The sequence below is a fragment of the Balearica regulorum genome, chromosome 1, assembly GCF_011004875.1.
Source record: "Balearica regulorum gibbericeps isolate bBalReg1 chromosome 1, bBalReg1.pri, whole genome shotgun sequence".
Taxonomy (NCBI): Eukaryota; Metazoa; Chordata; class Aves; order Gruiformes; family Gruidae; genus Balearica; species Balearica regulorum.
The window spans coordinates 216,584,767-216,611,733 of record NC_046184.1 but is presented as its reverse complement, the minus strand read 5'-3'; the positions used below and the strand labels follow the sequence as shown (position 1 = coordinate 216,611,733).

The 26,967-nt window shown below is 41.1% G+C and overlaps 1 protein-coding gene across 2 annotated transcripts in view; it reads left to right on the top strand.

The window, feature by feature from the left end:
* FCHSD2 (FCH and double SH3 domains 2) overlaps positions 1-24,111 on the top strand; it is a 166,043-nt gene extending 141,932 nt beyond the window's left edge. For both annotated transcript variants that reach the window (XM_075742599.1, XM_075742600.1), the window contains 8 exons: positions 12,124-12,285; positions 16,500-16,634; positions 17,450-17,533; positions 17,666-17,843; positions 18,216-18,436; positions 19,436-19,565; positions 19,747-19,829; positions 21,762-24,111. In XM_075742599.1, the coding sequence (XP_075598714.1) occupies positions 12,124-12,285; positions 16,500-16,634; positions 17,450-17,533; positions 17,666-17,843; positions 18,216-18,436; positions 19,436-19,565; positions 19,747-19,829; positions 21,762-21,845 (1,077 nt within the window). In that variant the 3' untranslated portion in view covers positions 21,846-24,111. The remainder of the gene's footprint in view (positions 1-12,123; positions 12,286-16,499; positions 16,635-17,449; positions 17,534-17,665; positions 17,844-18,215; positions 18,437-19,435; positions 19,566-19,746; positions 19,830-21,761) is intronic.
* The last annotated feature ends 2,856 nt before the right edge of the window (positions 24,112-26,967 follow it).

Sequence of the window (26,967 nt, the reverse complement as noted above, 5' to 3'; positions counted from 1 at the left end):
CTGGGTGATTTTCACTTATTTTCTTCCTTTTCTTAGACAAGAGCTTTTTGCACACATACGATCCATAAAGAATAAACTACATAAGCTTTGAGTAAAAATGTTTTCTTTCGTCATGTAATTATAATTCTTTTCAATATGTGAAAACCAAACATTTGCCACATTCCTGCATATTTAAGTGCAACTGATTAAGTTGGAATTACTGATGGTCAGGTAGGGGAATGGTATTTGTGCAAAAAGTTACGGTCACTTATTTAGGTAGTAGGGGAGCCATGGAACGGCCCGTTCCCTGTCCTGCTCCACTGCGTTTGGGTCAAGGAGCTGCAGCTGATAAGTAAAGCCAAGCAGCGAGACACCTGATGTAGCTCAGTGCTTTGAAGAGGTCCTCCTTCTCAGGATAGCACATGGGAAAAGAAGGATGTCTGGAGAGTTGGCAGGTGTCAACCATCAATTATTGGAATTGACCGCCCTCATAGGACGAGGGATAGTGGTTTTAAACTGAAAGAGGGGAGATGGAGATGAGATGTGAGGCAGGAATCCTTCCCTGTGAGGGTGCTGAGGCCCTGGCACAGGTTGCCCCGAGAAGCTGTGGCTGCCCCTGGCTCCCTGGCAGTGTTGAAGGCCAGGTTGGATGGGGCTTTGGGCAAGCTGGGCTAGTGGAGGGTGTCCCTGCCCATGGCAGGGGGGGTTGGTACTAGATGGGCTGTGAGGTCCCTTCCAACCCAAACCAGTCTGGGATTCTGTGATTCCTGACTTAGGAAGGAGAAAGACTTTTCAGCATCTCCATGTTAGTCAGAAAAAGAGGACTTGGAAAGTGGAAAAAGAAAGATTACATAGGCTTTGTTTCTTTGTTGTGAAAGTCAGTTTGATGTGTGGAATTTATAAAGTAAAACTGGAAAAAAAAAGTCCCCAAAACATGCAAAGAACGTTTATTGGATTTACATTTGCGGCTGTTACCAAGGGTCTTCTACAGTTGCCTGACACCATCTGTGGTTGCAGCCAGTGTGAACAGCCCAGATTTGCCCTTTAACACTGGTTAGTTCAGGAACGCCTTGTCACATTAAATCTTCAATTAAACCAGCAAACGTTGTGGATACTGCTGTGATTGTAAGTGGAAGGGTAATACGTTCTGGTGCAGCGTCTGAAAGTGTCTGATGATAACGTGTAGATTTGATTTTTAAAAACAAAACAAACCTCTTTTTTTGGGAAGGTATCAATGCAATTTTGCTTGCGACTGCAACGAGTATTGGTTGATGTACTGTTGTTTCTTGCCACGATGGCCAAGTCTCAGACGTGGAAATCTCCCTGTTTGTTCTAACGGAGTAAAGCAGCTAGAGGATGGCACATCTAGACGATGACAGGGGTTGCGAGGTATGAATTGTGTAACCTTGAGATCATTTCCTCAAATCAGTGGTTGTATCAACCTGCAGTACCGACAGAGCAGCATGTGTAGGACTTAATGCTTCTGAACGATCACGGGTGCGTACTGCTGGCGCTTTGAAGACACGGACATTTTGCTGGATGTTACTTGTTGGTCACGTGCGTGTGTCCGTGGTGTGTTAGCTGGTGTGTACCGTACTTCCTCATTCCAAGACGTTCTCCCTTCTTCTTTTTGGTTTCTTGTTTATCTCTTGCAACGCATTTTATTTTTATTTCCTTTCTGGAGTAACGTGCCTGTTGTTCTTTCCTGTTTTGACTTCTTTACCTACTCTTTGGTGCTTTTGCCTTTGCAAATCACCCTCTTCCTCTTCTTTCTTCATCATTTCTGAAGGGGAAGATAACTTCACAAGCATGGTGGGGTGAAATTTTGCCTTTCTTCTGGCAAAGCTATATTGGTCATCGCCGAACATTTCCACCTGCATGTTTCTCCCTGGGGAATTTCACAGTCTTGACACATTGCTGCAGTGCCAGCCTGGACCAGAAGACAAACCAGTCTTTCCTTGTCATCTAATACAACATGAGCTGAGTCAGAACCTTTTAGAGACGATTTATATTGGTAATGTGATTTCTCCAGGGTGTATTGTGCATAGATGTATTTATCTCATCCCCCTCTTCCTGAGAGACCCTGAATCCTTTGAAATCTGACAGCTGAGAGGAACTGTAAGTACGTGTAACGTACGTGTTTTCTGACAAGCACGAGTGTGGAAGCTGGCACAATTTGAAGGTACAGCAAAGAAATGTAGTAAAAGTGTGCGTCCAACCAAGACATACTGAGGAAATCTGTGTTTTTGTCTTCTGCAAGATAAGTGCCTGAACAGAAAACCTTAGATTGGCACATTCACAGCTCAGTGGGTTATTTTTGATCTTTTTCTCCCTGGGATATGAAGATATTTTTCCTTGTGATGTTTCAGGGAGCAGACTCCTTGATTAAAGTTTGGGAAAAATATGGCTTACACCAGAGTGCTCCTCTACAATTGAAACATGATGGATGAGACAATGACTGTAATTGATAACCAGAACCCATATTTTCTTCTTAAAAAAAGAAAGTTGCTGTTTTGTTAAGGGGGTTTTTGTTTGGTTTGCTCGCTTGTTTCTAAAGAAAATGTTAGAAAATGTCTGATAATACCTCTGGCACTGGCAGAGCGCTAAAATTTACTGTGGTTAATGCTACACTGGAGAGTTTCGATCCAGAGGAGCCCCATCCTTGTTAAAACAGCGTTTAACGACTGCTGCACAAGGGCTGGATTTTGATAAAGACAAGCACTGGGAGCAGAGAGTGCTCATTTAAATTGAAGGTGGCACAATTCAAGCATCGTCTGTAAAGGAGGGCAACACCTTTGAAATTCAGTAATTTGAGAAAATAAATTATTCTTGTCACTTCTTTGCACTTACTCGACCTGTTTTTTCAGCTTTCATTTTTGTAACAACAGTAAGGAAGGTTGCTGGGCGTTTTACAGCTGTTAATTCAGCCAATTGGGTAGATCTGATTTGCCTTAAAATAGCTTTCCATTTCTCCACTGCCCGTGTCCCTTTATCTTTAAACTATTGGAGACAAAAAAAATTTAGTATTTCCACTGATCTGCATTGCAGAAATAAGGGAAAACAAAAGTTGAAGCTATTTTCCTTGGTTTCTACGGTCCTTCTTTCAGGGCTGCATCCCAGATTAGTCGAATTCTTCTTCTCATCTTATTTTGTCTCTAGCAAACTAAAGGCTCCGATACTTTGATAGCGCAGCGTGAGGCTCACCAAGCAGTATAGTTGGTCCCAGGGCTGGAATAATTTTTTCTCAGTGATGGTGGGAGATTTCCCATTTGTGCTCAGGTCTGTGCCCAAGGAAGGTCTTGAGGCCTCCACAGGCGATTAATCCTATTTCCACTTAATTACAGGGGGATGCATTTTGTCTCATCATTAGGATATCTACGACTCTCCAGAGAGTATTTGTACCAGATAAGATTTGATTAAGACTCATTATGGTGCTGTTTACTTCGTTTGATTAGTTCCGAAGCTCAGGTCCATTTTTAATTGTAAATGGAGGGCTGTTTTCTCCCTCTGCTTATATTTGGCTATGAATATTTATTACTGTGCGGTGATAACAGTTGTGTTTGCTGGCTGGGCTCCTGTTCTATCTTAGGATCTAATCTATTAATTGTATGCTGCATGCGGTCCTACGGCATCTCAAGTAGACGTAGCTACGTTTCAGCCTGTTGTTATTTGTGTGTTCTTGCAGTTGGAATCTTTCGACTGCAAGAGTGGTGTCATTCTCTGCTCATAAGAAATGTGAGAAAAGCTTAATTCCCAATGCTGCACTAAAATAAATGAAATGGAATAAGGCTACCAACCTCCCCAAAAAAAGTTAAATTTGTAAAATGTCACCTGCTACCATCTATGGCTTTGCTCAGGAAACATATGCTTGGGAGAGCTGTGCTGAGTACACAGATTGCCTTCTCGGTAGGAGCCGTTAGTCTTTCCGGCTGGGCAGATTGAAGAGTAGCCTGGAAAAATGCCACCGACATCCACAGATCAGGAATTTTGAAGTCTTTTGGTGAAAAGCAGTTTAGGGAGGACATCTGCAGAGATGAGAATGTCGAGAAGAACATCGTCAGAGCCCTGAAGGTGTATTATGAAGATGTACAAGACTTAGTACTTCATCATCCAGATCCAAACATTTAATCATTCTGACTGCAGTGTTGCAAAGAATTTACTACCGTATTTGAGAATTTTTATCTTGAATTAATATTTTCTGATAATTACTTTTCAGAGACTTGCTGTAAGTGAGAAATTTGGAGAGCATGCAGTATGCTCAGATCCTGCTTAAATATTTCACAGTATATCTTTTTACAAACTTGCCTGTTCTGGTGTGAGCAATGAGAAAGGAAGTCTTTAGAAGACTGGGTATTCACGATAATAATTAAGGATATTTTTTTCATGCGTGGACATTTAACAGAGGAAGGTATTTTGTGGGATGAAGGGGCGGGAAACAAACACAGAGATGGTTTGAACCTGATGATGAAATACAGTCATAAAGATTCTTGGAAGGATATAGTCAACTGGAAAGCCATATTTGCTCTCTCTCTAACTTATAGAACCCTGTGTACTGTAAAGGCTAGATATCCTTATATATGGAAACAAATGGATAAATCGTTTTGAAAACATCCTACAAATAATAATCATCATGACTTTAATTGTTGCCGAGATGAAGAATAATTCCTGCGGGACTTCAGGCAGCGACTCTCTCTCAGATTTTTTAGTAAAGGGATCAGGGATTAGTCTGGGCTACAAGAATATTAATGTTGCTTGTTTTGTAGATGTTCTTTTTGTCTTTTTTTTTTTTTTCCTATTCCTTTCTTTTGAAAGGTGGATCGCACTGAAAATCCAACTGGGATCCTTAAGCCTGTGGTTTGAATGGCGTGTCATTTCACAGAGTTGTTCAGGTTAGGGGCTGGGGGGTGTCTCTAGTCCATCCTCTGCTTAAATCTTACTGAACCTTTTGACTATGAAATGTATAAATATTTCACTATATTAAGAACCAGTATTCATTACCAGGACTCAGGAGAAATGTGTTAATAAAGGTTTGTATATATAGATTTTATATACATTCATTTTCTACTTACAGAATTTGGGTAATTTCCATTCAGCCCCTTTACCAGTAGCCTGGGAACAACTCCTTAAACCCTACAGGATGCTTCGATACTGTTCTTCTCTACTCTCCGTCTCCTTCCCCACCAACTGCTTTCTCTGTTTAGGAATCTCTGATGTTTTTATATGCTTGAGCTTGGGCAAAATCAGCCTGCCAGTTGGGCTGGAGCTACGCAGGTGGGCTCTTCTCCATTAATAGCTTCGCCTCTGTTTTCTTAACCTTGGCATTCACTCTCGAGACGCGTTATCTGTGTCAGTGTTTCATTTCCTGTTTGCTTCACCCTAACAGTCTCGTTTGATTTAACTCCGTGCAGAATATTTAGCATATAAATTAACTAACTCTGCTGTAATATCTGTAGAAACTTCCCGCCCATCCTCCCACTTAAAACAACCCACTCACTGATGTGTTGAATAATATCATTTATTAGCTAGTTCCCTGGCTGGTGCGGAACAAGTGTTGGGTTTGGGGATTTCGGTCCTGGCCAGGTGAATTCGCAGGGGCTGGGGGTTCCAGGTTGCAGCAGGACTCACTGTCGTCGCTCTGTTGCAAGCAGTGGCTGAGCTTTGCCTGGAGCCAGGTAGCAAGTTGTCCTGGTTTCGACTGAGATGGAGTTAATTTTCTTTCTAGTAGCCGGTATAGTGCTGTGTTTTGGATTTAGGATGAGAATAACGTTGATAACACACTGGTGGGTTGAGTTGTTGCTGGGTAGTTGTAGTGTCCACACTAAGTTAAGGACTTTTCAGCATCCCACGCCCTGCCAGGGGCACAAGGAGCTGGAGAGCCCAGCCAGGACAGCTGACCCAGGCTGGCCAAAGGGATGTTCCATACCATAGAACGTCATGCACCGTATAGAACTGGGGAAGTGAGCCGGGAGGTGGGATTGCTGCTCAGAAACAGACTGGGCATCAGATTGGTTTATTCTCCTTTTGCATGTGGTGAGCAATTGCATTTGTGCATCACTTGAGGGGGTTTTTTAATTATTATTTATTATTATTGTTATAGTAGTAGTAGTAGTACTACTACTACTTTTCCTTTGTTACCCGATTAAACTGTCTTTGTCTCAACCCACGAGGGTTTTTTTCCATACCGGCTGGGGTTAAACCATGACACAAATTTGTTTCTTTGGCTGCAGAGGAGACAAAGGAAACCCAGGGTAGCGCAGAAACAATATCTTTCTTACCTGTTCTCTATAAATCTCATAAATCCTGTGGTCTTGATTTACAGTACAGCAGATGATCGCTGTACAGCCAGACTTACTGATAGACTCCCCTTTCAAAGCTGAGCTCAAGTTTGTGCCTCAGGGATCAAATGTGAGGTGAGCCGTGTAGGATAGGGTATTTTTTTTTTTTTTTTTGATTGGGGTGGGTTTGGCGTAGCTAACTTCTCCCCGCAAACATCAACAAGGCAGTGAAAGTTGAGTTTCATGGATTATTTGCTCCCGCATCCCTACTTCAATAGCACTGGACTGCGATTTAAAATGGATTTGCAGGGGAGGGCTTACGTTGGGTTTTGAGAAATTTGTGGCATTCCAATAGTTGTTTTTACTGTACTCATAGTTACTTCTGCCTATCGCTGTGTAAATAATTCTGGTGGCAGAAAATTTAAATGATACGTTATTTTTCATTAAGAGAATTATTTCATTTTAATTCCTTTTTTTTTTTTTAATTAAAGAAGCCTAGAATTTAATCAGAAATGTTTCTAAATGAGGAACAAAATAAAGATAATATCTTTCCAGAATGTTTAGCCAAAACCTTTCCCTGTTGGTCTTTTTTTAGCTAAAACAGTTTGCCAAATGAGATTCTCCAACCCAATTAGTGATTTTCTTCCTGCCACTAGAAAAATATTGTAGTAGAATAAAATATTTCTCACCAATAAATCATTTAGGTCTACTTGTAATCCTAATTAAATCCAATTTTAATGTCTGAACATGTTTGTAGGTGTAACTTTTGTCTAAAAGAAATAATTTTGAATTTTTTAAGGGAAAGATACGGGCTGGGCAGTGGAGTTCAGGTGGCTTTGGGACAGATCAAAAAACACAGGGAACCTACAGCAGGGAGAGGAGCGCTCTGATGGTCAGGGGTCACGGTCTGTGCCCTGAGAAATCGTGGAAAATAAAGCAACTCTACTTTCAAGAAACTCCATTCAAAATTGATCTTAACAATCATAAACCAAAATATCGAAGGGGCTCCATTTGATCAGCTTCGCAGGATTTCTGTGTTTGCTTTTTACCCCAACACTTTTATAAATGACTTTAAAAGACTTAAAGCAACCGAGATGTTTGTGGGATATGAACGACCACTTGGTTTCTTCTAGGGCCTTTTCTTTTTGGGAACAGAGAACAGCTATGTAATGTATTCTTGCTGGTTTTAATTTCCATGACTTCCAAAGAAGTTGTTTATCTTCATCTTGTGCAAGCTGTAGGTCTAAAGCCTTTGCTTAATTAAAACTGGAACAGTAAATAAACAAAACTGTTCCTTCTTCCATGTAGAGCAATGATAGGTATGTGAGAAATAGATAACAGTATTTATGTTTTTAAAAACTTTGGAGTTTTTTCCTTTCATCTTCTCATAACCTTCCATCAGCTAAGGCAAAAGAACAGCTCGGAGAAGCAGGAACCACCCAGAACACTGTTTGTAAACTTGGTGGGTGGCTGACGGTTTTTAAATCAGTGTAAAGATATCCCAGTCCTTAGCTATTAAATAGTAATTGGTAAATAGTAATTGTAAATAGCAATTTTGCTGTTAAATAGGAAAATATTTGTCCTATGGTGAGACTTAATAACAACGAAATTTGGGCAGCACCCAGGTTTCAGAGCGAGCGCTGGATTCCAGCATTCCTGCGCTTTCGAAACGCAGCTGCCTTCCTGGAGATACTTGCTATTGCTGGGAATGTAAGTGGTTACTCGATTTAAAATATTTTCAAGTCCATGAGCTTCTGTCAGCGGAGGTCGCTCAGTCGGGAAGTACGGCGTGTGTGTCTGCTCGAGTCCATTTTGTTGAGAGGGAAAGTCGATGATTAAAGCCTTGGTTAGTTTTTGATTTGAAATATATGATCTTTTTGAGGGAAGAAGCCTTTGGGAGCTAGCGCATCTTTTTTTAGGGATGTTGTAGTCTTGTGTGGTTTCGCAGTGTAATGCAAAGCACACCACGTCTCTTCCTATTTCAACGCATCGTTTTCTGGCTACCTTCCCACGTCAGAAACGGAGCGAGAAGACTGGACAAGCTGACGTTGCACCCGTTGGGCGAGGTGGGTCCCTCCTTGATGAAGTCAGGACTCCAGCTTGCAGAAACCTCACCTTCCAAAGGTTTACCCTACCTTGGGCCCGGGTGCACGTACGGAAAAGCTTGTTGCATGACTCGAAGCTGGTGAAAACACCAGTATTTCCTCCGGGTGATCCCTCGCTTCCCTCTTAACATTTTATTCCGGCATAGTGAAAGCATCAAACCCCAGCTAATTTAGACACAGTGATATTTAAATGAAGCACTTGTATTTTTAAATACGTAGCTGTTCCTGTGTGAGAAGCAGAATAAAGTTATATTACTGTCTGGTATTCTATTTTATTTTTTTCATATGGGTAGGAAGCTGTTAACCCTGGTCTACCAGTATAATTATTTAGGTAAAACTATATATGTGTGCTTGTAAATAGCATTATACATCTTTCAAGTGCAGGCCTGACCTAATACCGTTAGTACTTTTATAGCTTGTCTGCAATGGAATGGAACTCAAAACATTTGCGGTTTGGAACAAACATTTGTTGAATATTAAGACTACTGTGTGTAAATAGAGTGGGGTAACTCGATTGGATTTGCTGGGTACCTTGAATTAAAAACTCTTGTCTGACCCTTAGCAAGGACAGTCAAGGATCTTGGAGCAGCTTGTTTATTTTAGCTAACAAGTTTGTACAAACAGCATGGTTTACAGCGGACTGACTACTAATAGGAACTACAAATGTTTGTAGCGTGCCTAGACTAATGTTTATTGCCGTTGCATAACTCAAACTAATTGGAAATTGCATAACGAGGTAAAACAGCAAAACAACTCGGCTGATCATTTCCTAGGCAACTTTTGTTGAAGGCATACAGAAAGTCCTGGTAATATAATGCCAGAATATGAAGACAAATCAGGGCATAGCTGCTTTACTCCACAAGTATTTGTATACACGGAGGCACCTCAGCTCGGTAACGTGATAAAATGGGGAGTTTCTCTTTTAACAAGCTGAAGCTGATGACTCACGTTGACCCGCATTAAGTCAGTCTATCACAGTTTGAAAATAAAAACCCAAAGGATGATGCGTCCTCCGCAGCCGCTATCCCACCCAAGCCCTACCCCAGTCACAAATCAACCCCGTTGCCTTTGACAAGGTTGTTTTCACGCTGCAGATGTCCAACCCGCGTGTTGGAACGCAGCTGCCGAGGTCGGAGCTGACCGTGCTCCGACATCCCGCTAGCAGGTAGTTCATCTTGGGTGTAGGAGCAACCAAAACAAGTGGCAGGACCAGTGGTCATCATCTCTGGGTGCCAGAGAGTCACTTATCTCCCCTTCTGTCAAAGCAGAGGTGTTTAGAAAGTGGTTTCGTTCAAAATCTGGAGTACTTATTAACAGGGGAGAGATGTGTTCACTCGCAGAACTTGGCATCCCTGGATTCAGCTTTTTCGGTGCAACCCTTCTGTGCTAACATCTTTGGTTCACAAGTGTATTCTCTGCTTGATACAGTGAAAAATCCACTTCGCAGTTTGATAACTGCTCCTAAACCAAATTTTTTTTCCAACAAAAAGGTTAATGATTAATTAAAATTATTATTGTTTCCCTGTTCTGACCGGTTTAAGATAGGTAAACTAGTATGAGTAGGGGCAAAAGGAAAAGAACTGAGAGGCATTGCCTTTCTGAGACCGGTAAGGGCGAAAATGCCTACTCCATCCACCCCTGAACTCAGAACTCTAACACTTCTGATTTCAAACCTTCTCGTAGGAATTGCTGTTGTAAATGTTTACACATTTCAGGCTGAGGCTTGGGCCGTACTAACTTACAAGGTTTTCAGAAGATGCTTGATGCCACAATTGAATTGAAAGGATCTGGCTTTCAAATGTAAATGCTGATGTGTGGATCGCTCTTTGGACTTTGTAATCTTTTTAAATCAGTGTTTTCTGAATCTTGACTGAAGCAGTGTGATGCAAATTGATATGTTTTACCTTTTTTCCTCATTTTCTCGGCTCTGTGAACAGTATTTACAGGACATGTTAATCATTCACCTGAAGACCGCTTGCACGGAGAAGTGGAAACTTCGCTTGGCTAAGTGGCTTTGGCTTTTCCCGTGGGAAATACTTCTCAAACTTGTCTGATCCTTCAGTCTCGGTACCTAATTCTGTGGGAGAACGTATGCATACAGCTGTACCCATACGAAGATACATCTCACATCATAAATTGTACTCTAATAACTTATCTGCTTTTTAAAAATCACATTTCTAAACAGAATTAAAAATAAAAGCTCTCAAAAGTAGTTTCATCATTTGAAACAGCTTTAAAGTCACCTTCACAAATAGTTTTAAAATTAAAATGGATCCATTTTTGGGGGTTCAGCTGAGTGAAAGTTATAGTCATTTGTTTTCTGACTTGTCTTCTTATTAGTAAGATAACTGTGAAGTGCAGCAGCATGTCAAAACCCAGAAAAATACCAGTATCATTTCAGCTCAACAGAGACTTTTGTATATAGTAAGGAGATGTGTAAGAGAAAAAAATCACGTAGCACCAATTGGCATTTTAATTCACTGTGTATATATACTCTTACATAGTCTGCTGGGGTTCAGAAAAAGTAATTTCCCTCTAATTTTTGCGTACACCCATCTATTTTTGCTGGGTTTGCTTGGTTTCCCAGTGCCGCTGCTGTGTCAGTACAGGCAGTGATGCTGAAGTCAGGTGCTTCCGACCCCCGTGGAAGGGCGAGAAAGGAGATGAAACTTTGCTACTTGCACAGTAACTTGCTCAGAATAGTAATGCTGGGAAAGAAATGCAGGAAAAACTCGGGAACAATTCAGGGGGGTTCTGCTGTTGCCTCCATCAGTGACTCGCTGAAGGACCTTTGGTAAATCACCTGGATTTTTGGTCCTCTGATGAGCAAGCGCAAGAGGATGATGATGACGATGATAGGGCTGGACTGGACATAAATATCCTCGACTTTATTCCTAGGTTTGCCCCCACATCTTGATGCGGTCTTTGAAATTCTCCTTTGCTTTTCTTTTAAAATTCTGAATTTCGCTTTTCTTGAAATTCTGCATTTCTTCCTGCTACTCTTTCCATTCCTTCTGTTTAGATTGTTAAATCATTTGGATCAGGGTGGTGATTTGCCATGAATTTGTTAAAGCCTTGGCTCCGGCGGCCAGAAAGCATGCCAGGATGCTGAAGTGAACCCAGCTGTCAGAAAACCTAAATTTTCATTCTGTTCTAAAGACAAAAATCATGAAACTGTTTGTTGAAGTGTGATATTTATTCAGTTTTGGAATTATTAGGATATTCTGTTTCCACAACAAATAAGCTTCCTGTGATCTCTGGCAAGTGCTGATGGAAAAGAGACTCAGTTGGAGGGGGGGGGGGTGTATCACGTCGGATTTATTTGTGTATCACATCCAGTTTAGTCACCAGCTGAGAGGGCACCCAGGGTCTGCAGCCCAGGAATATCTCGGATTTTAAAAATACTGTGAAACACTGGATTTTGTCTGGGGTTTTGCACTTGGAAAATAAGTTAAACTAACCGACCGTTAGAATATATGAATAGAAAGTTAGCACAAACTAATGGATGTTATTTTAAAAACACCGACTTGTGAAGTTGGCTGTGCCTGTAGTTTTATATCTCTAGGAAACTGTTCCCTGTCTCTTGGCTCACGCCGCGTTCCTGCAGGCAAGGAAATGAAGAACTGGACTCGTTTCTGCACGGAGCAGCTTTCGGAGCCACCTGAGTAATTTGTGGATCAGGAAATAAAACGCATTTGAATCGTTGCGAGGAGTGAAATGTAATCTTGAAAGAATTCTGACTTGTGGCGTGTTTATTTCCTCAGATAATTAAGCTGAAAGCGGAAGCCCGTCTCGATCTGCTGAAGCAGATCGGTGTGTCTGTGGATACGTGGCTAAAAAGCGCGATGAACCAAGTGATGGAAGAACTGGAAAATGAGCGCTGGGCCAGCCTGCCCTCGGTGACCAACAACGGCTCTTCACACCTGGTACGGCTTCCAACCTGTAAACCTCTCCTCGTCTCCACGTGGCTCTTTCCTAGTAGCAACTCCTAACTTTGTACTGAATATAAACCAAAATGGATAATATTTAGTTGGTTGGCTAACCAGGAAAATCTTGTAGCTTTACGTGGCTGAAGCATGAGTCTGAATTTCATGCAAGAAACCAAAAAAAAAAAAAAAAAAAGAAACAGAAAGAAAAAAGATTTCTGTGTTCTGTTGCTGAGTTTACTTTAGATTGATTTTTCTGACCTTGGATAAGTGCCATAGCGTTTATTTGCCGTCTCCTGAAAAGAAAAATGTCTGTGTGTTTCTTTGAAGTTTCATTAATAGTTTACGATGTTATCTGAGGTACTTGGATGAAAGGTTTTATTATTCCAAACGTTTAGAAAACTGTAGACTCTACATCATCTCTTCAAGAGTCGTTTACGTGCAGATCGCAGTTGTAGTCATCAGGAAAACTGAACCTGTTTTCCAAATTGATTTGGATATTTGAGATTAAAATTTGATTCATTAAAAAACAGTGAAAGGCTCTGGAAAACAGGCGGTCCGTTTCCGTGCACAGGGCTAGGTGTTTCCCTCAAAGGTTTGTCGTAGATTTAGATGGTACTGCTGTTCACCTGCAAGTTACTGCCCTGTTATCTGAGATGCAGTAAATATTTGACATTTTCTATAGGAATATCTAGTTTCACTTATAGCAGTAAAGAAGTTAAATTGGAACAGAGCACAAACCTGATTACTACTGCATTTCATCCCAAGAGTCGGTAACTTCTTAAAACTGTTAAATTCAATTGTGTGAGTATGTCTGACTGTGTCCGAAGGCTCTTCTGAAAATTTCATCCAATGTACCCAAAAGTGAACGAAAAGCGACTTTGATCGGTGCAAGATTGGTAACGATTTTTTTGCTCAGTTGTAAATTTGAGGGCTTAGTCAGTCAGCCTCCAAAAATCTTTGCATTTTCTGTGTGTTTATATATTTAATATTTAACAAAATTCAGAGGCTTTTGTAAAGTCTCGGTTTGCTTGTGGATACTTTCCCAACTATAGTTTTCATAATTACTTAATTCACGCTTTCTTTTTAATCTTAAACGCTTTGGACAGTCAGAATATATCTTCTGTATAACAAAACTCTCAGGGGGAATGGGGATGGGGTTTTTTGTGGCATTGCGAATGATTTGGAGGACGGTTTGCTTTCACTGACCGCCCAAAAGAAACAAAATCTCCATTTCAGCAAGTACGTGGTATCTACACACAAAAAAATCCGGCTCGTTCCCATGTTTCTTTGTGCTTTTCTGCTTCTTAATCTTTTTCTTGGTGATGGTGGGAAATCCTTTCCTTAGAGGGATTTTTTAGGTGTCCAGATATTTTCATCTATCTCAATTTTAGTTCAAAAAAGTGAGCGAGCGCTGAATAGGGTCTCAGCAAATCCTGAGACTCCCGACTCCGCTCTTGCCTTTCTTCAGGGCGTTGGGAAGTTACACACAGAGCTCAAACCCAGCGACAGTGATTCGCAGTCTCTCTGCAGGCTTTATTCCCGTGGTTAGTAGTACAATTAGAGATTAAAGTTTGGAGCATGCAGATCCAAGCTTCACCCTTCCCAAATCCCAAAGGAGTTCTCGTGCCGAGTTTCATTTCAGATCCTTTCTAGCCGGGGTGGACGAGGATGTGTTACACCGCTGTGTTTAACAGTGTTTTTTCCCTTTCTTCTTGTACTCCACCTCCTTTAATTTCCCGTCGTGCACGTTGGATCCCACCCAGTACCTTGTTCTCGGTCTCATCAGACATGCCAGCGGTTGGCCCCGGAGCCAAACCCCGTGCTAGTCCCTGGCGAGCCAGCAGATGCCACAGCGTGGGAGGTTAAACTCTGATTCTTATTTTCCCCTTTTACACTTACGTATGCTCCCGTATTAAAAAAAAAAAAAGATGCTGTTGACCTTGGCAGGCCAAATGAGGACAGCCCGTAGATGGAATTCTTAGAACCGTTACCGAAATGACGTTGCTTGCAATTATTAAAAGAATTACTGCAGCGTCTAACAAGCCACTTTGATGAATGGGCAGTGTTGAATGTTCAGAGACCAGCTGTCTGCCATCCTTACGTCCTGTGCCGGTATTTCTCACGACAGAATTTGTTCAGCAAAGCTCTTGATATATTTTCTTTCAAAGAGCTAAAAAAGAAGAAAGCAACTTCAGTGGTTGATATCACTGTATTTATTTAACCTGCTGCAATATTATAACGAGCTGAAGGAGTTAATATCCCGTCACCGATCCAGCTGGCTGACTTTCTGATACAATGATGAAACGCACAATCTTGGGAGGGAATAGATTTTAGATTTTTTTTGCCAGCGTACATGCCCCAAAAATGGACGCTCTTAACTATGAAGTGATACAGCGTCTTTTAACTGTACAAAATTATACCATCTTTCAGCTATTAGATCATATTCAAACCTGATTGTCACCTGCTACCAGCAAGCTGTGTGAAAAATTGTACTTTCGGTCCCTAAACACCTGTATTGCAAATGGTGACCGAGCGACACCTTTGGGCGCTCCGGCAGACCGCTCTCTTTGTGAACTGGAAGGAAATTTCAGCTTTTTTTAAGCCCCTACAGGTCACACATCCAAATCGGAGAGGAAGTGGTTCGGTATGAATGTGTCCTCTGTTGTTGCCAGGGTCTCTGCATTTCCGAGGGACTTTTGGTATATTTTTTTGGTAGTGAATCTCTTTTTGTATAGGATATGCAACAACACAAGATATAGCATAGTTTTTGTCACATGTATAATCAAACTATCCGGTCACCTTCTTACCTGCATTTATTCTTGTGTTTCTTCCGCACCTTCGGTATAATTGTGGCCGATGTATTTATTCTTTGCTTACGGTGTTTCATTACCAGACTCCGTAGAAAGACGAGCTTTACAAAACAAACCGCTAAGTTTTCTGTATCATTAATGCCGTTTTCTCTCTGTGTGCCTACTTTGCAAATCTTTCTATTCAAGGAGTTTGAGCAGCCCACACACTGAAAATGAAAATGTATTTTTCCTCCTCGTGTTAGAAAACCGGGACCAGATGTTTTACGAACGAGTCTTTCTAGACATGATACACTAATTTCCATGATGTCTCGTGCGGCTGTCGGCTGAACGTCAGCTTTGGCTGCTGGGACATAGACCATGCACAGCAAAAAGCAGTTACAAACTGGAGGGGGAAACCTTAAATTTGCCATAATTTAGAGTCGGTCAGTAATATATCAAAGCATTAGCTAGGTGGGACAGCGATTATTTTATTTTTTTGTTACCGCAACATCCTTTAACGCATTTAAGTAGCAACGGATGCGAACTGCACTTGAATGAAAATGAGTGGGGGGAAAAAAATCATATGAATTACAAGGACGTAGCCTAGAAATCATAACGTAAAAATTAATCTGAGTCAGAAAACGATGAAGCTTTGTGCTCTTCTACTCCAAGTCTAGAAGAGCAAAGATGTTACGGAGCAGAGGTGCGGAGCCAGCTGGTTTAGAGAGCCCGCACAGTGCCTTTTTGGTCTCAGCCTAACTTTCTGGTGATTTATCAGCCTTTTAGTTTTCACGAGGCATACCAAATTCAGTCCCAAATTAAAAGGAATAAAGAAGGGGAAGATGGCAATTACATAACAGCGTTGCCTTTGATTCGAAGGATTTGCCTGTTTTCACAGGAGATAAAGCGTTTATTCACAATTTAATCCAGGCACAAGGCCAAAGCACAGCTCATGTCAATGTTGCCCAAACTACACTTAGAGAAACTTGTATTTGTCCAGTGTATCCACTTCCGTTTTTATTTAAGCTTTTATAGCTAGTTTTTAATCATCAGTCTTTTTCTCTAAGGATTTTTTTTTTTTTTAATAAACTGCAGCGAATCAATTTGGTGCAGAATATACCAGCTGGAAGGCAGATTTTTTTTTTTTTTTCATGTTTAGGTATTTCTACTGCAGTTTCATTTGATAACTCATGGTCATAGGTACATTAATCTTTTAATAGCACAAATTCTCAGTAAGTGACTCTTTTTTTCCATTAAACTATTTGTTATTGCTCTGAAATGACATCTCCAAAGTACATTAGCCGCTGTTCCACAGTGTATATTAAAAAAAAAAAAAAAAAAAAGATCAATTCATTTGTATTGTTTACTTCTTCCCTTATTTTTATCTGATGGTATAATGCTAAATTAAATTTGTTTTAATAGATTAATGCTGATGCAGAAAAGGAGGAAGGTGAAGAGTTTGAAGACAACATGGATGTTTTTGATGACAGTAGTTCTAGTCCTTCTGGTACTCTAAGGAATTACCCGCTCACCTGCAAAGTTGTTTATTCATATAAGGTTTGTGATTTTATTTTTTATTTTTAAAATTTGATTAGAAAAATGAATTATGCAACAAACAACTAATAAATGTAACTGTTCAGTGGGAGTTTGAGGTAGAACGTTAGCGTTTGGCTCAATAATGGTGCACATTAAATATATCCTAACATCTAGCTGTGCAAAACTGCAGCAGTGTAAAATCCGTACGGTTGCGAAACACATTTAAACTACGGTTTGCAGAGTACTGAAGTCCATGCAGGAATTGCAGCATGTAGAGACGTCCCTGTCTGGCTTCCAGGAGACCCGTTGTGTACCTGCCATTAGAAGATCTTCCAGTTTTCGTTGCTGAGCCGGTGTGGCTATATCCGAAATGCCTTCTGGGTGTTGGGCGTGCTTGTGTGCCGTGCGACAAAGCTCCTCTTTGTCCTGTAATAGTGAAACCGCCATTCATGAGTTAAAGCTTTGCTGACAAACTCCATTCACGCTATTTACTTCTGCTAGCACTGCGCGGTCAGTTGTAAATCACTCCGCTGCGGTAGCCGAAGCCACGGGCAGACTTAGAGTACGGAGTAATTAGGGTTTCAAAAGTAAATAGGGTTTGACGCGCTGGGTGGTATTCGGGGTATCCTCTTGACTGAAAAGGGGCTTGTGAATGTGAGTAGGTACCCAGAAAAACCCTTATTAATATGTTTTAAAAGTATGCTACAGCGTAAAATCTTCAATTTTTTAAAAAACCTAAGTTTTAATAAAAGTCTGGATGAGAATGTTCTTTACGCTGCCTGTTCCGTGCACCTGAAAACACTTTTATTTTCTAATCTTCCTGTTATATACTTCAGGCTTCTCAGCCCGACGAATTGACCATAGAGGAGCATGAGGTATTGGAGGTTATTGAAGACGGAGATATGGAAGACTGGGTAAAGGTATCATTCTTCTGAGATTGTTTTCTTTTCGCTATTACTTTTAGAAATAGAACTTGGGATGGGAGAAAGTATTTGGATTCTTTTCAGAGTAGCATGCAAAAGCAGAGCATCTTTTCTGTCATTTATTTCCAGGCACGGAATAAAGCAGGTCAAGTGGGTTATGTGCCAGAGAAGTACCTGCAGTTCCCGACATCCAGCAGCCTGCTGAGTATGCTACAGTCCCTTGCGGCACTGGACAGTCGATCGCACACCTCAAATAATTCCACTGAGGCTGACTTAGTCTCGGGCAGCCTGAATGGAGACTCCAGTGGTAAATACCAATAAATAAATAAATAGTATGCTAAGTTTGTTCTTGAAAGCATTCTTCATATCGAGTTTGGATGAAGCACATGAGAATTTCTCTTATTTGACCTGTGTCTGAGTACAACTGTTCTCAGTAATAATCTCGTATCAAATCTGCATAGTTTACCTGGCTATCTCATAGAGTTGAGATTAACATTAACTAAAATTCAGGACAACTAGAATAATTTGACTCAGCAGGTACAGAATCATGGAATCAATCACTTAGGTTGGAAAAGACCTTTGAGATCATTGAGCCCAACCGTAGAAGTATCTGTAGTACTTACTATTTTTTTTAAGCTTATACCAATTACACTTTTATTTCTCCTCTTCCATTCTTCAGTCTGTTTTGTAAAAGCACTTTATGATTACGAGGGCCAAACAGATGATGAGCTGTCCTTCCCGGAAGGAGCGATCATCCGCATCTTGAACAAGGAGAATCAAGATGATGATGGCTTTTGGGAAGGAGAATTCAACGGACGCGTTGGGGTGTTCCCATCGGTATTAGTTGAAGAGCTTACGGCCTCAGAGAACGGAGAGACTCAGTGGATTGGTGATATTCAGGTATGTAAAGAGTCAAGGTGCTAGCTTACACGTATGCTATTCGTTTGTTACGGCAATTTTTCCAGGCTGCAAACATCTGCTGCTTTTTTTAGGAAAAAAAAAAATCACAACCAATTTAAGAAAAGAAAAAAAAAAAACAAAAACAACAAACCCTGAGTGTTTACTTTTTAGTTTCTTACACAGCCTAATAATTATCAACTGATACATTTTGGCAAATGTAAGAGATTTGTGAATAAAGGCAGGTATTTGGGTAGAAAGGAAATGAACCAAAGGAGAAAATTCACAGTCTACTTCCCATAATTAATTTATGGCATAGACTGAGACATCAAACAGAACCTGGCAAAAAGAGAATTACAAGTTCTCTCAGCCCTAATTTAATGTTTTCATACTTAAATCTATTCTGTATCCTCTCCATTTTTGAAGGGCAGAATGCTGCCGAGTATTATATTACAGTAATTTTTGCAAAAATGTCCTCATTCCAGTATAGTTTTGTAATCCTCATGTCATACTAGAAAATCAGACACATTCTCATGTGCAATTGCGGTGCTAGAAAGTGGACTTCCCTGTTCTCTACAAAGTAATTTCTCCAGTATTTTTATTCTTTGATTTGAGAAGATCATAAAAACTTAACATTGGAATGATACATATGCCGTTGAGTTGGGATAAAACTCATGATCTTAACGCTTTTGTGTGACTATATGTGGAGAGGCACACTTGGCCAAATGACTTTTTTCAGATAACCTTCAAAAAGTCTGTCTAAATTACCTGGGAGAGGATGAAAATTTCTGCTCAGTGGCAACCTATGATTTAAAAAACACAGAATCACAGTTGGATATCTTGGCTTTCCTTCCCAAACGTACCTGACAGCGCTTTTGCCACGTAGTTTTTCTCTGGATGAAAGTTCCTAGCATTCCGATGAGCCAGTGAACCTGCTGCACCTCGACGTAAAAATTGTCGAGGTGTAAGGCTTTCTGCAGCCCCTCTCTCTTTTTAACTCAGGTATCCCCGACTCCGAAGCCTAATAATGCCCTTCCACCGCTGCCGCTGTATGACCAGCCACCCACTAGTCCCTACCACAGTCCGGATAAAAGAGGTTCTCAGTACTTCCCCAGATCACCGTCAACTAACGGTAAGAAATTTTGTGATACCAAAAGAAACATTTCAGCTAATTGCTTGATTTAGATTGTTCACGTTTCAGAGGGGAAAGAAAAGAAAAAAACAAAACAAAACACCTTTTTTTCTGGCAACATAAAGTTTATCCAGCAATACCGAGCGGCGTGTTTGTGATGGGTTGTTGCTTACTCTTTCAGAAAACAGCTTCAGTTCAGAGTCCCCTGGATTCTCACAGCCTCCGCGAATTCCTCCCGAAAGTTCCTATGGCAAACTGCGACCTGTAAGTGAGAAACAAGTGCTGTTTGCTGTTGTTTTTATCGATGCTACAAAGTTCTAAGGCCAAGCCTGGGTAAATTGGGATGGGTACGTTCAGAGCAGGGTGGTGATACAGCACCTGATGATTTGGCGCTCGGTGTTCTGCAAATCCAATCACTGTGTGTAAAACCGCGGTATCTCAGGTGAATACTGCGAGGAAAGGTCTGTTCGCTCCCCTCTGATAATACCACAGACGTGTCAAAAAGCTGTAGGACATGAGAGCTATTCGAGATGAAGTGAACACTAGAACACAACAAAGCTGCGCTTGTTTAAACAGCAAGTCCCTGTGTTTAAAGATGACCTTGAATCTTATCCATCCCCTGTCCTTCATCTAACCTGCCCTTCTGTATCTGCCTTCGTAGATGTCACACCTGCATGTCTCTCTGTGAGGCGTATGAATCGTGAAATCTAACCTGGGAGGAAATTACAGCTATAATGACAGCGAAATAGATGGTAGTCGATAAACTTACGCTGCCTTCTCGGGCATTGGGAGTTCGTTTCTGTTCTTGCCACTGTAGTAACCCCTAAACAGAACTAAAAAAGAGGTGGTGAATAAATGCCAGAGCTGTTTAATCATACGAGTTGTACAACTGCTTCTTCTCCAATGTGCTGGCAGACAAATCTGCTGGCCAGCAGTTTGATGACATACACGGTCCTTGGCACTCGATTGCATTTAGGGTTAAATTTATTTCCGAACCCCTTGATTGGAGGGGTTTGGATTAAAAATTCGTAATGTTAAGGTCTATACATTTTGTGATGTCTTTGCTGCCTAAAAAGAGAGATTCTGCCCAGAAAGGAAAGAAAGAATTTAATCACTTAGAACTTTGCAAAAAGTTTTTGCAAAAATCCATCTCCTGGGATTAACTTTGAAATCAAGTTTGGGGCATTTCAAAGTCCTAAGCCAAATCATATTAGGATGTAATATTTGTATTTTCCTGGCATTCTCAATGGATGAGGTTTCAGACCAAGAGCTCTTTTGGATATTTGGAAATTATATTCTGAATATTCCAGTAATCGGTGAGTTAGCCTTATTCATTGACATATGCGAGGCAGACGTAGGACTGCATCATTGAGTATTTAAGTATTGAACAGAGAAATTTCACGTTGTCTTATTCCCTTCTAAAAATACACTGAATCAGCTTTTCCGTTTTGTAGAATTCTATTTTCTTGAAATTTACTGCCTTTTCAAGGTATTACTACAGTGTCGTGCCTTAATTGAAAGGATTTCTGTTAGTATTGCATTTTAAATATGCCTGGTTTGAAAATATTGTGAAGTTTGTTCTGGTATTCACATTTTCCAGAGCAAATCACACTGGTGTTTTCTGAAATCACGTGATAAAAACCCTGCATGAAATGCTTAAAGTAATCTGTATCAGGAGCAATAATCACTTTATTGATGCGGCAGAGTGTAAAAATCGCATCAGATTTCAGGCGTATATCATTCAGGTCAGCGATTGATTGAATACGAATCAGCCACTTAGATACAGAAGGCATCTTGTGCTTTCCAAACCACGTAAGTTCCAGGCAAAGGTGTCATCAGATTTCGTTTGATGTAAAGTCCAGAGTCTGTCCCAGATTTACGTACGGGATTATCCATGGGTCCAGGCACAGCAGGTTATTTCCCTCGGTGTGTTTGCCCCGTGGTGACTGCTTGTCATCCTGGAGAAAAGTCACCTGAGGGTGGTGGCAGTTGATAACGAAGAGCCTTGATGGCTTAATTGGAGACGGCTGGACCTGAATTCAGCTGGTTACTCGCTGTAGTTCTGTTGATCTTAATACACAATCTGTATATTTGCATCATCTTGAGGTATAAGCCCAAAGTTGCAGTTTTAGCCTGTCCAAGTTCTGAAAGTTTGACAGTTTTCTGATAGTTACAGGCTGGTTCTGGCTGTTTCAGGTACGAGCAGCTCCACCACCCCCTACACAGCATCATCGCCGGACAACAGAGAAGATAGAGGACGTGGAAATTACTCTGGTGTAACGCTTGGACTAGTTAAGTAGTAGTGCTACAATCAAGACCAAACGCGGTATTTGGTCGATCTCGTTTTTAGGCACCTTTGCATGATGAAGACTTTTAATAGAGCAAGAGATAGGGAGGATTTTATGTGGCAGTGACATGGTGGATTCCTTCCCACGGTCATGAATATTTTGTGCCTTTTTTTTTTTTGTTTGTTTGTTTGTTTTGATTTGTATACGTCATTCTTCCTCTCTTAGCACAAACCAAGATGGGCCAAACAGCGAGCAGAGGATTGCCTCGGAGCAGGTTTCTCTCTTGGCTGAAGATGGTCAATTTTTATACGGAGGCTGAGGAAAGAGCCTCATTCATGCAATTTAGTCATAGCGTACTTCGATCACGTGCATTAGTACAGTATATTACTGTTGCCATAGGAATGTGTTAAAGATTGTCAATTCTTCAAGTAGCATTACTCGTCTGATTAGGTATTAATCAGATCTTGCGGAATGAAAAAGGGAACTGAAAAATAAGTATAAGGAGAGGCTGGCTCCTCTTTAATCCCCTTGCAGAAAGGAAGAAACAGGAAAATAATCTTATAGATAAGGAAAACTGATGCAGATCATATGGCGTTAATTACATTAATGCACACCTCTTCAATAATTAACAGTTAAACAGAACTAAATGTTCTTTGTATTAATATTTATGCAGTACATTTAGTGATAGAGTATCTAATATGGAGGTGCTGAATTAGTAGCAACATCTTGTTCCATAGCATAAACCAACTGGTAGAAAAGTAAGTGAGGTTTTGTCTAGATCTGGAAATTGAGCTTCATTTTTTTCTTAGCAGATTTTGGGGGTTTTGGTTTTTGTTTTTCTTTTTTTTTTTTTTTTTTAAAGTATTTGGGTCACTCTTATCCCAGTTATTGCCGTGTACTTTATTATCCAACGTTAGCAGTATATCTTTGTCATCAAAACATCTGGCTAGAGTTAGAAATTACATTTAGAGTATTTACATGCATTATTTAGTTTTTGCATTGGATGGTCCTGTAGCGTTTTCCCACGCGAAGCCCGTTAACTAGCCCAAGCCAGAGCGCCAGGAAAAGCTCTGGTTTCTGCGAAGCCTTCAGACCGCCTTTGTGGCCAAGGTTATGGTCTCAAAATTGCTCTTAGGCAAAAAATAGAGAGTGAAAGAATTTCAAAAGTACTTTTCAATCGGAGATCTCTGAAAAAGAAGCTTTTTTTTTTTTTTGGTTGTTGTTGGAAAGGGCAGAGGGTATTCAGAGTTGTAACATGGAGAGAAATGGTCAGAGGAGAGGGAAAAACTGGATGAAAACAGGTTTTTCTTTGTGTCCTTACTAAATTATTTTCAGCCATCTCCATCAGATCAAAGCTTCAGTTAAAAGGCATCACAAGGTTGGGTTTTTTTGAGCTGTTATATGGGTTCTATTGAATGCGCTCTTATGTCTTCTTTTTTTTTTTTTTTTCTAAGCCAGTAAGTTTTCTACCTTTAGTTTACTAACAAGGGCTATTTTTTGAGGCTGCATTTACAAAAAAGCAAACAAAAAAAAATAAAAAAATCATCTAACAAGATTTTATCATAAACTTTGCACATACTTGTAAATCCCAACCCAAGCTGGGTCTCTGAGACATTCGTGTTTGCCAATCTCCTTTCCCAGTGGGATCTTTAACCAAGAGTGGGGCTGTTTGAAGAAAACAAATTCATGGAGCAGTTATGAAATCAGTGACTGTCCGATGAAGTCTTTTCCATATTTTTCATTCTTTTGCACCTCTTGTCCTGTTGATCTGTTTGAGGTCTTTTTATGTGTTTATCAAACTTATTCTTAAGTTTAAAAAAAAAAAAAAAAAAAAAAAGTTTTTAAAAAAGATTTAACTGTTTGCAAAAATTTTGAAAGCTTCACAATGCAGAAGATAAGCAAGTATTGCCATAATGTTCATGTTCAATTTCTTTGGCCAGTTTTTCTGTGTCCTTCATACCTGGACTTTCAAAATTCAGAAAGTGTTATTTAAAGTCTCTTTAGTTGTATTTTAAAATATTTTCTGTAAGAGCTGCTAATTTTATTTAAAAAAAAAAAAGCAAAAAAAGAAGAAAAGTTGTAAAAAATATGCCTCCTTTTTAACTATGATTTCTTCATACAGGGCATGTATTCAACGTATCATCGTGTACAGCGTCAGTACACTGAAAGCATCGGTGCAAATGCTTTCTTTATATTGGCTGTAAAAAGTTTGTATTTATTATGTATAAAAAGTTGAATAATAAAAAAGTGGAACTAAATCCATGACGTTGCCTTGATACGGACACTGCTCCGCCTACGGCAGAATGTCGGTAGAAGGTTTGGGCATAGGTCTGTGGCGGAGGGAGAACCTGGCTTTTGGGGATAAAAATGTACATTTTCGTGGGTATCATTTTTATGGTTTATGCTTTTACACAGAAATTTGAATCTCCTGCTCAGGAAAAAAAACACTTGTGCACATACTTAAAGCGATCTTTAAACATCGCTTTAAAGTGGGTTTTATATGAGGAACAAAATTGTGCCAAAAACGAAGAGCCAGTAACAAAGCTCCAGTTATCAAAATAATTGCTTAATAGCCTTTACGCACAAAGAAAGCGAGGGAGAGTGATTGATAACAACTCCTCAGCGCAAATGTCCTTTAATGGGGTTGATTTGCCTCATTGTGTGAGGAGTATTTCCGCCGCATCCCAAACCTCTCTAGCGTTACGATCCCTTTACGCTCTGGGTTTCCCTGATATATTTTCTTACCGGCACTCAGAAGCCACCCGCCGGTGACCAGCTCCTTGCGTGGCTCATTTCAGTTTCTCGAAGGGGAGCGCTTTTTGCGTTAGGTGCTAAGTGATACGTGAGCTCCGCGTGCTTGATTTCCTCCCGAGTTTTGCTTTCAGCTGTTTGGAGACGAGACTGTATTTTACCCTGTTTGAACACAGCTCGCTGCAGTAGGACTCCAGCACGATCGGCCGCTGGGCATTGCTGCGGCGTTAGGTTAGATCTTTAATCTTTCATTTCCACTGTTCACACAGAACCGTTACACAGGCTTTCATCATTTTTTCCCTGAGCTCCTGCAGCCGCTTCCTTTGAGAAATCCCATCTTCCTCTGCTTTTTATATGCATTCACAGTGCTCCTCCAAAAATTATTGTCCTGGCTTGCTGCTTTGACCGCTTTGTCCTTTCTTTTAGCTTCTTGCTCGTTGCATCTCTCCTTTTCTTGCTGCATCACACACAAGCCTCTCTGCTTGTGATTCTTTCCACTGTCAGCATCGCTTATAGATGATGTTAATCCTCAAATCCACCAATGACGCCACTTTTCATTTCTTCCATTTTTTAACAGACCCCCTTCATGCCTCTACTTTTTCTCCTTCCCCTTTCCTTAAAAGCTGTGCCGTGACAAAACGAACCCAGCAGATAATGCCCGTTCAGCAGGTGTGCTGTGATTGCATCATTCTTGCCATTAACATGTGCATAACTTATTTCCATCAAAATCTCTTCACCCCGAAGTGCTTTCCCAACTGAGCGGCAAGCCCCCGTTGCTGCCGTTTGCCTGCAAGTGGTGGGAGATGGCTGCGGTTTTAACAGCACGCAGCGGCCATTTGGAGGCCAAAAAAAGGCGCGGAGTTAAAACAAAGAGCTCTGGGGTTATATATTCTGCTTAGGATATTTAGAAAGTGGTACGGGGACCGTGCCCAGCACAAAGGTTGAAATGTTGGTCTCTGGAAGAGTCGGCAGCAGGACCGTCGCTGTCTCTGTTAGAGCTGGGGTTTCCTGATGGCTCCGATTCCCAGATTTGCGCTTTTTACCCGCTCGCTCTTCCAGGAAAGTCCCTATAATTAAACTGTATTATATATTAAACTATAACCTGCAAATCTCAGCATGGCAGAGGCAGGAGGAGCAGGAAATCTACTTCAATCGGCTTCTCCTTCTCTTGAGCCTCCCAGGAAGCTTGGGAAGGGAGATGCTGCTGCCGTGGAAAGAGTCCTGTCTCCCCACGTTTTCTCCGTTTGCTGATCTGCCGCCCTACGTAAAAATGACGGGGTGGGGTAGGAGGGAGCACGCTGCCCTCTTCTATCCTACGTCTGGCCGGCTCTCTTCAAGAGGTGAGCTCGGGGATAGTGAGCCCTCGGTTCAAGGCACAGGGGGAGGCTGGAGAAAGTGAGGGATAAAAGGAAAGAAAACTTAACTGAAGTCAAGGATGCAGCAAACGAGCCAATAAAAAAATGCAGCTAGGAAAATGCTGACGTGCTTACTATACCAAGTAGTTTCCTACTCCAGGCATTACCCAGGGGGATTGAGGATTACAGATCTGGTAGAAGGATCGCTGTAGCAAGTGAGCCTCTGCATTGCAGGTGATTTCATCCAGAAAATAAAAGCACTGCAGTGATACCGGGGCTGGACTGGAGAAGGTAAGAAATCTCTGTGGTTAGCGGAGTTGAACTGGAGCAGACACCAGACGTGCGGTGCATAACCAACCACCCCTCTGTTCGCAGCGAGGGGAGGAGGACGATAACGGGTTTGCTGAAGTACGAGCGCAGTCGCTCGCCATTTCAACACGGCAGCATTTGTGTGCGGAGTCTGGGTACAATCGTATTGCGGCTGTACTTCCCTAAACAAGCCGAAGAAAAGGGCAGGCAGCGGAGGCAGCAGGTCGCCAGGCTGTTGTTTAACATGCTGGAATGTGCTCTACATCCCAAGGGAAAACCCAGCCGTCCTCTCCCTCAAAAATACACCCTGGAATCATTTTTATCTGTAGCGGATCATGATTTAGTTTATATCACATACGGCAGACCCAGCGGGGGATAAAATTGAGATGGGCGGAGTGAAATAAAGTTTCTCCTAGTAAATTATTAAAACTGTTTCTTCTGCTCAGCCATCACCGAGTTTTCTGTCTGAGTATATGGTGCTGCTTTGTTTGAAAGCTGAGATGAAATTGTCATCTGGAAAAGGATGACAGAATCCCAGGCAGGTTGAGGTTAGAAGGAACCTCTGGAGGTCATCTGGTCCAGAGCCGGTTGCCCGGATGGCTTTTGAGTATCTCCAAGGGTGGAGACTCCACAACTTCTCCAGACAACGTGTGCCAGCGCTCGGTCACCCTCACAGAGAAAAGTGTTTCCTGATGTTCA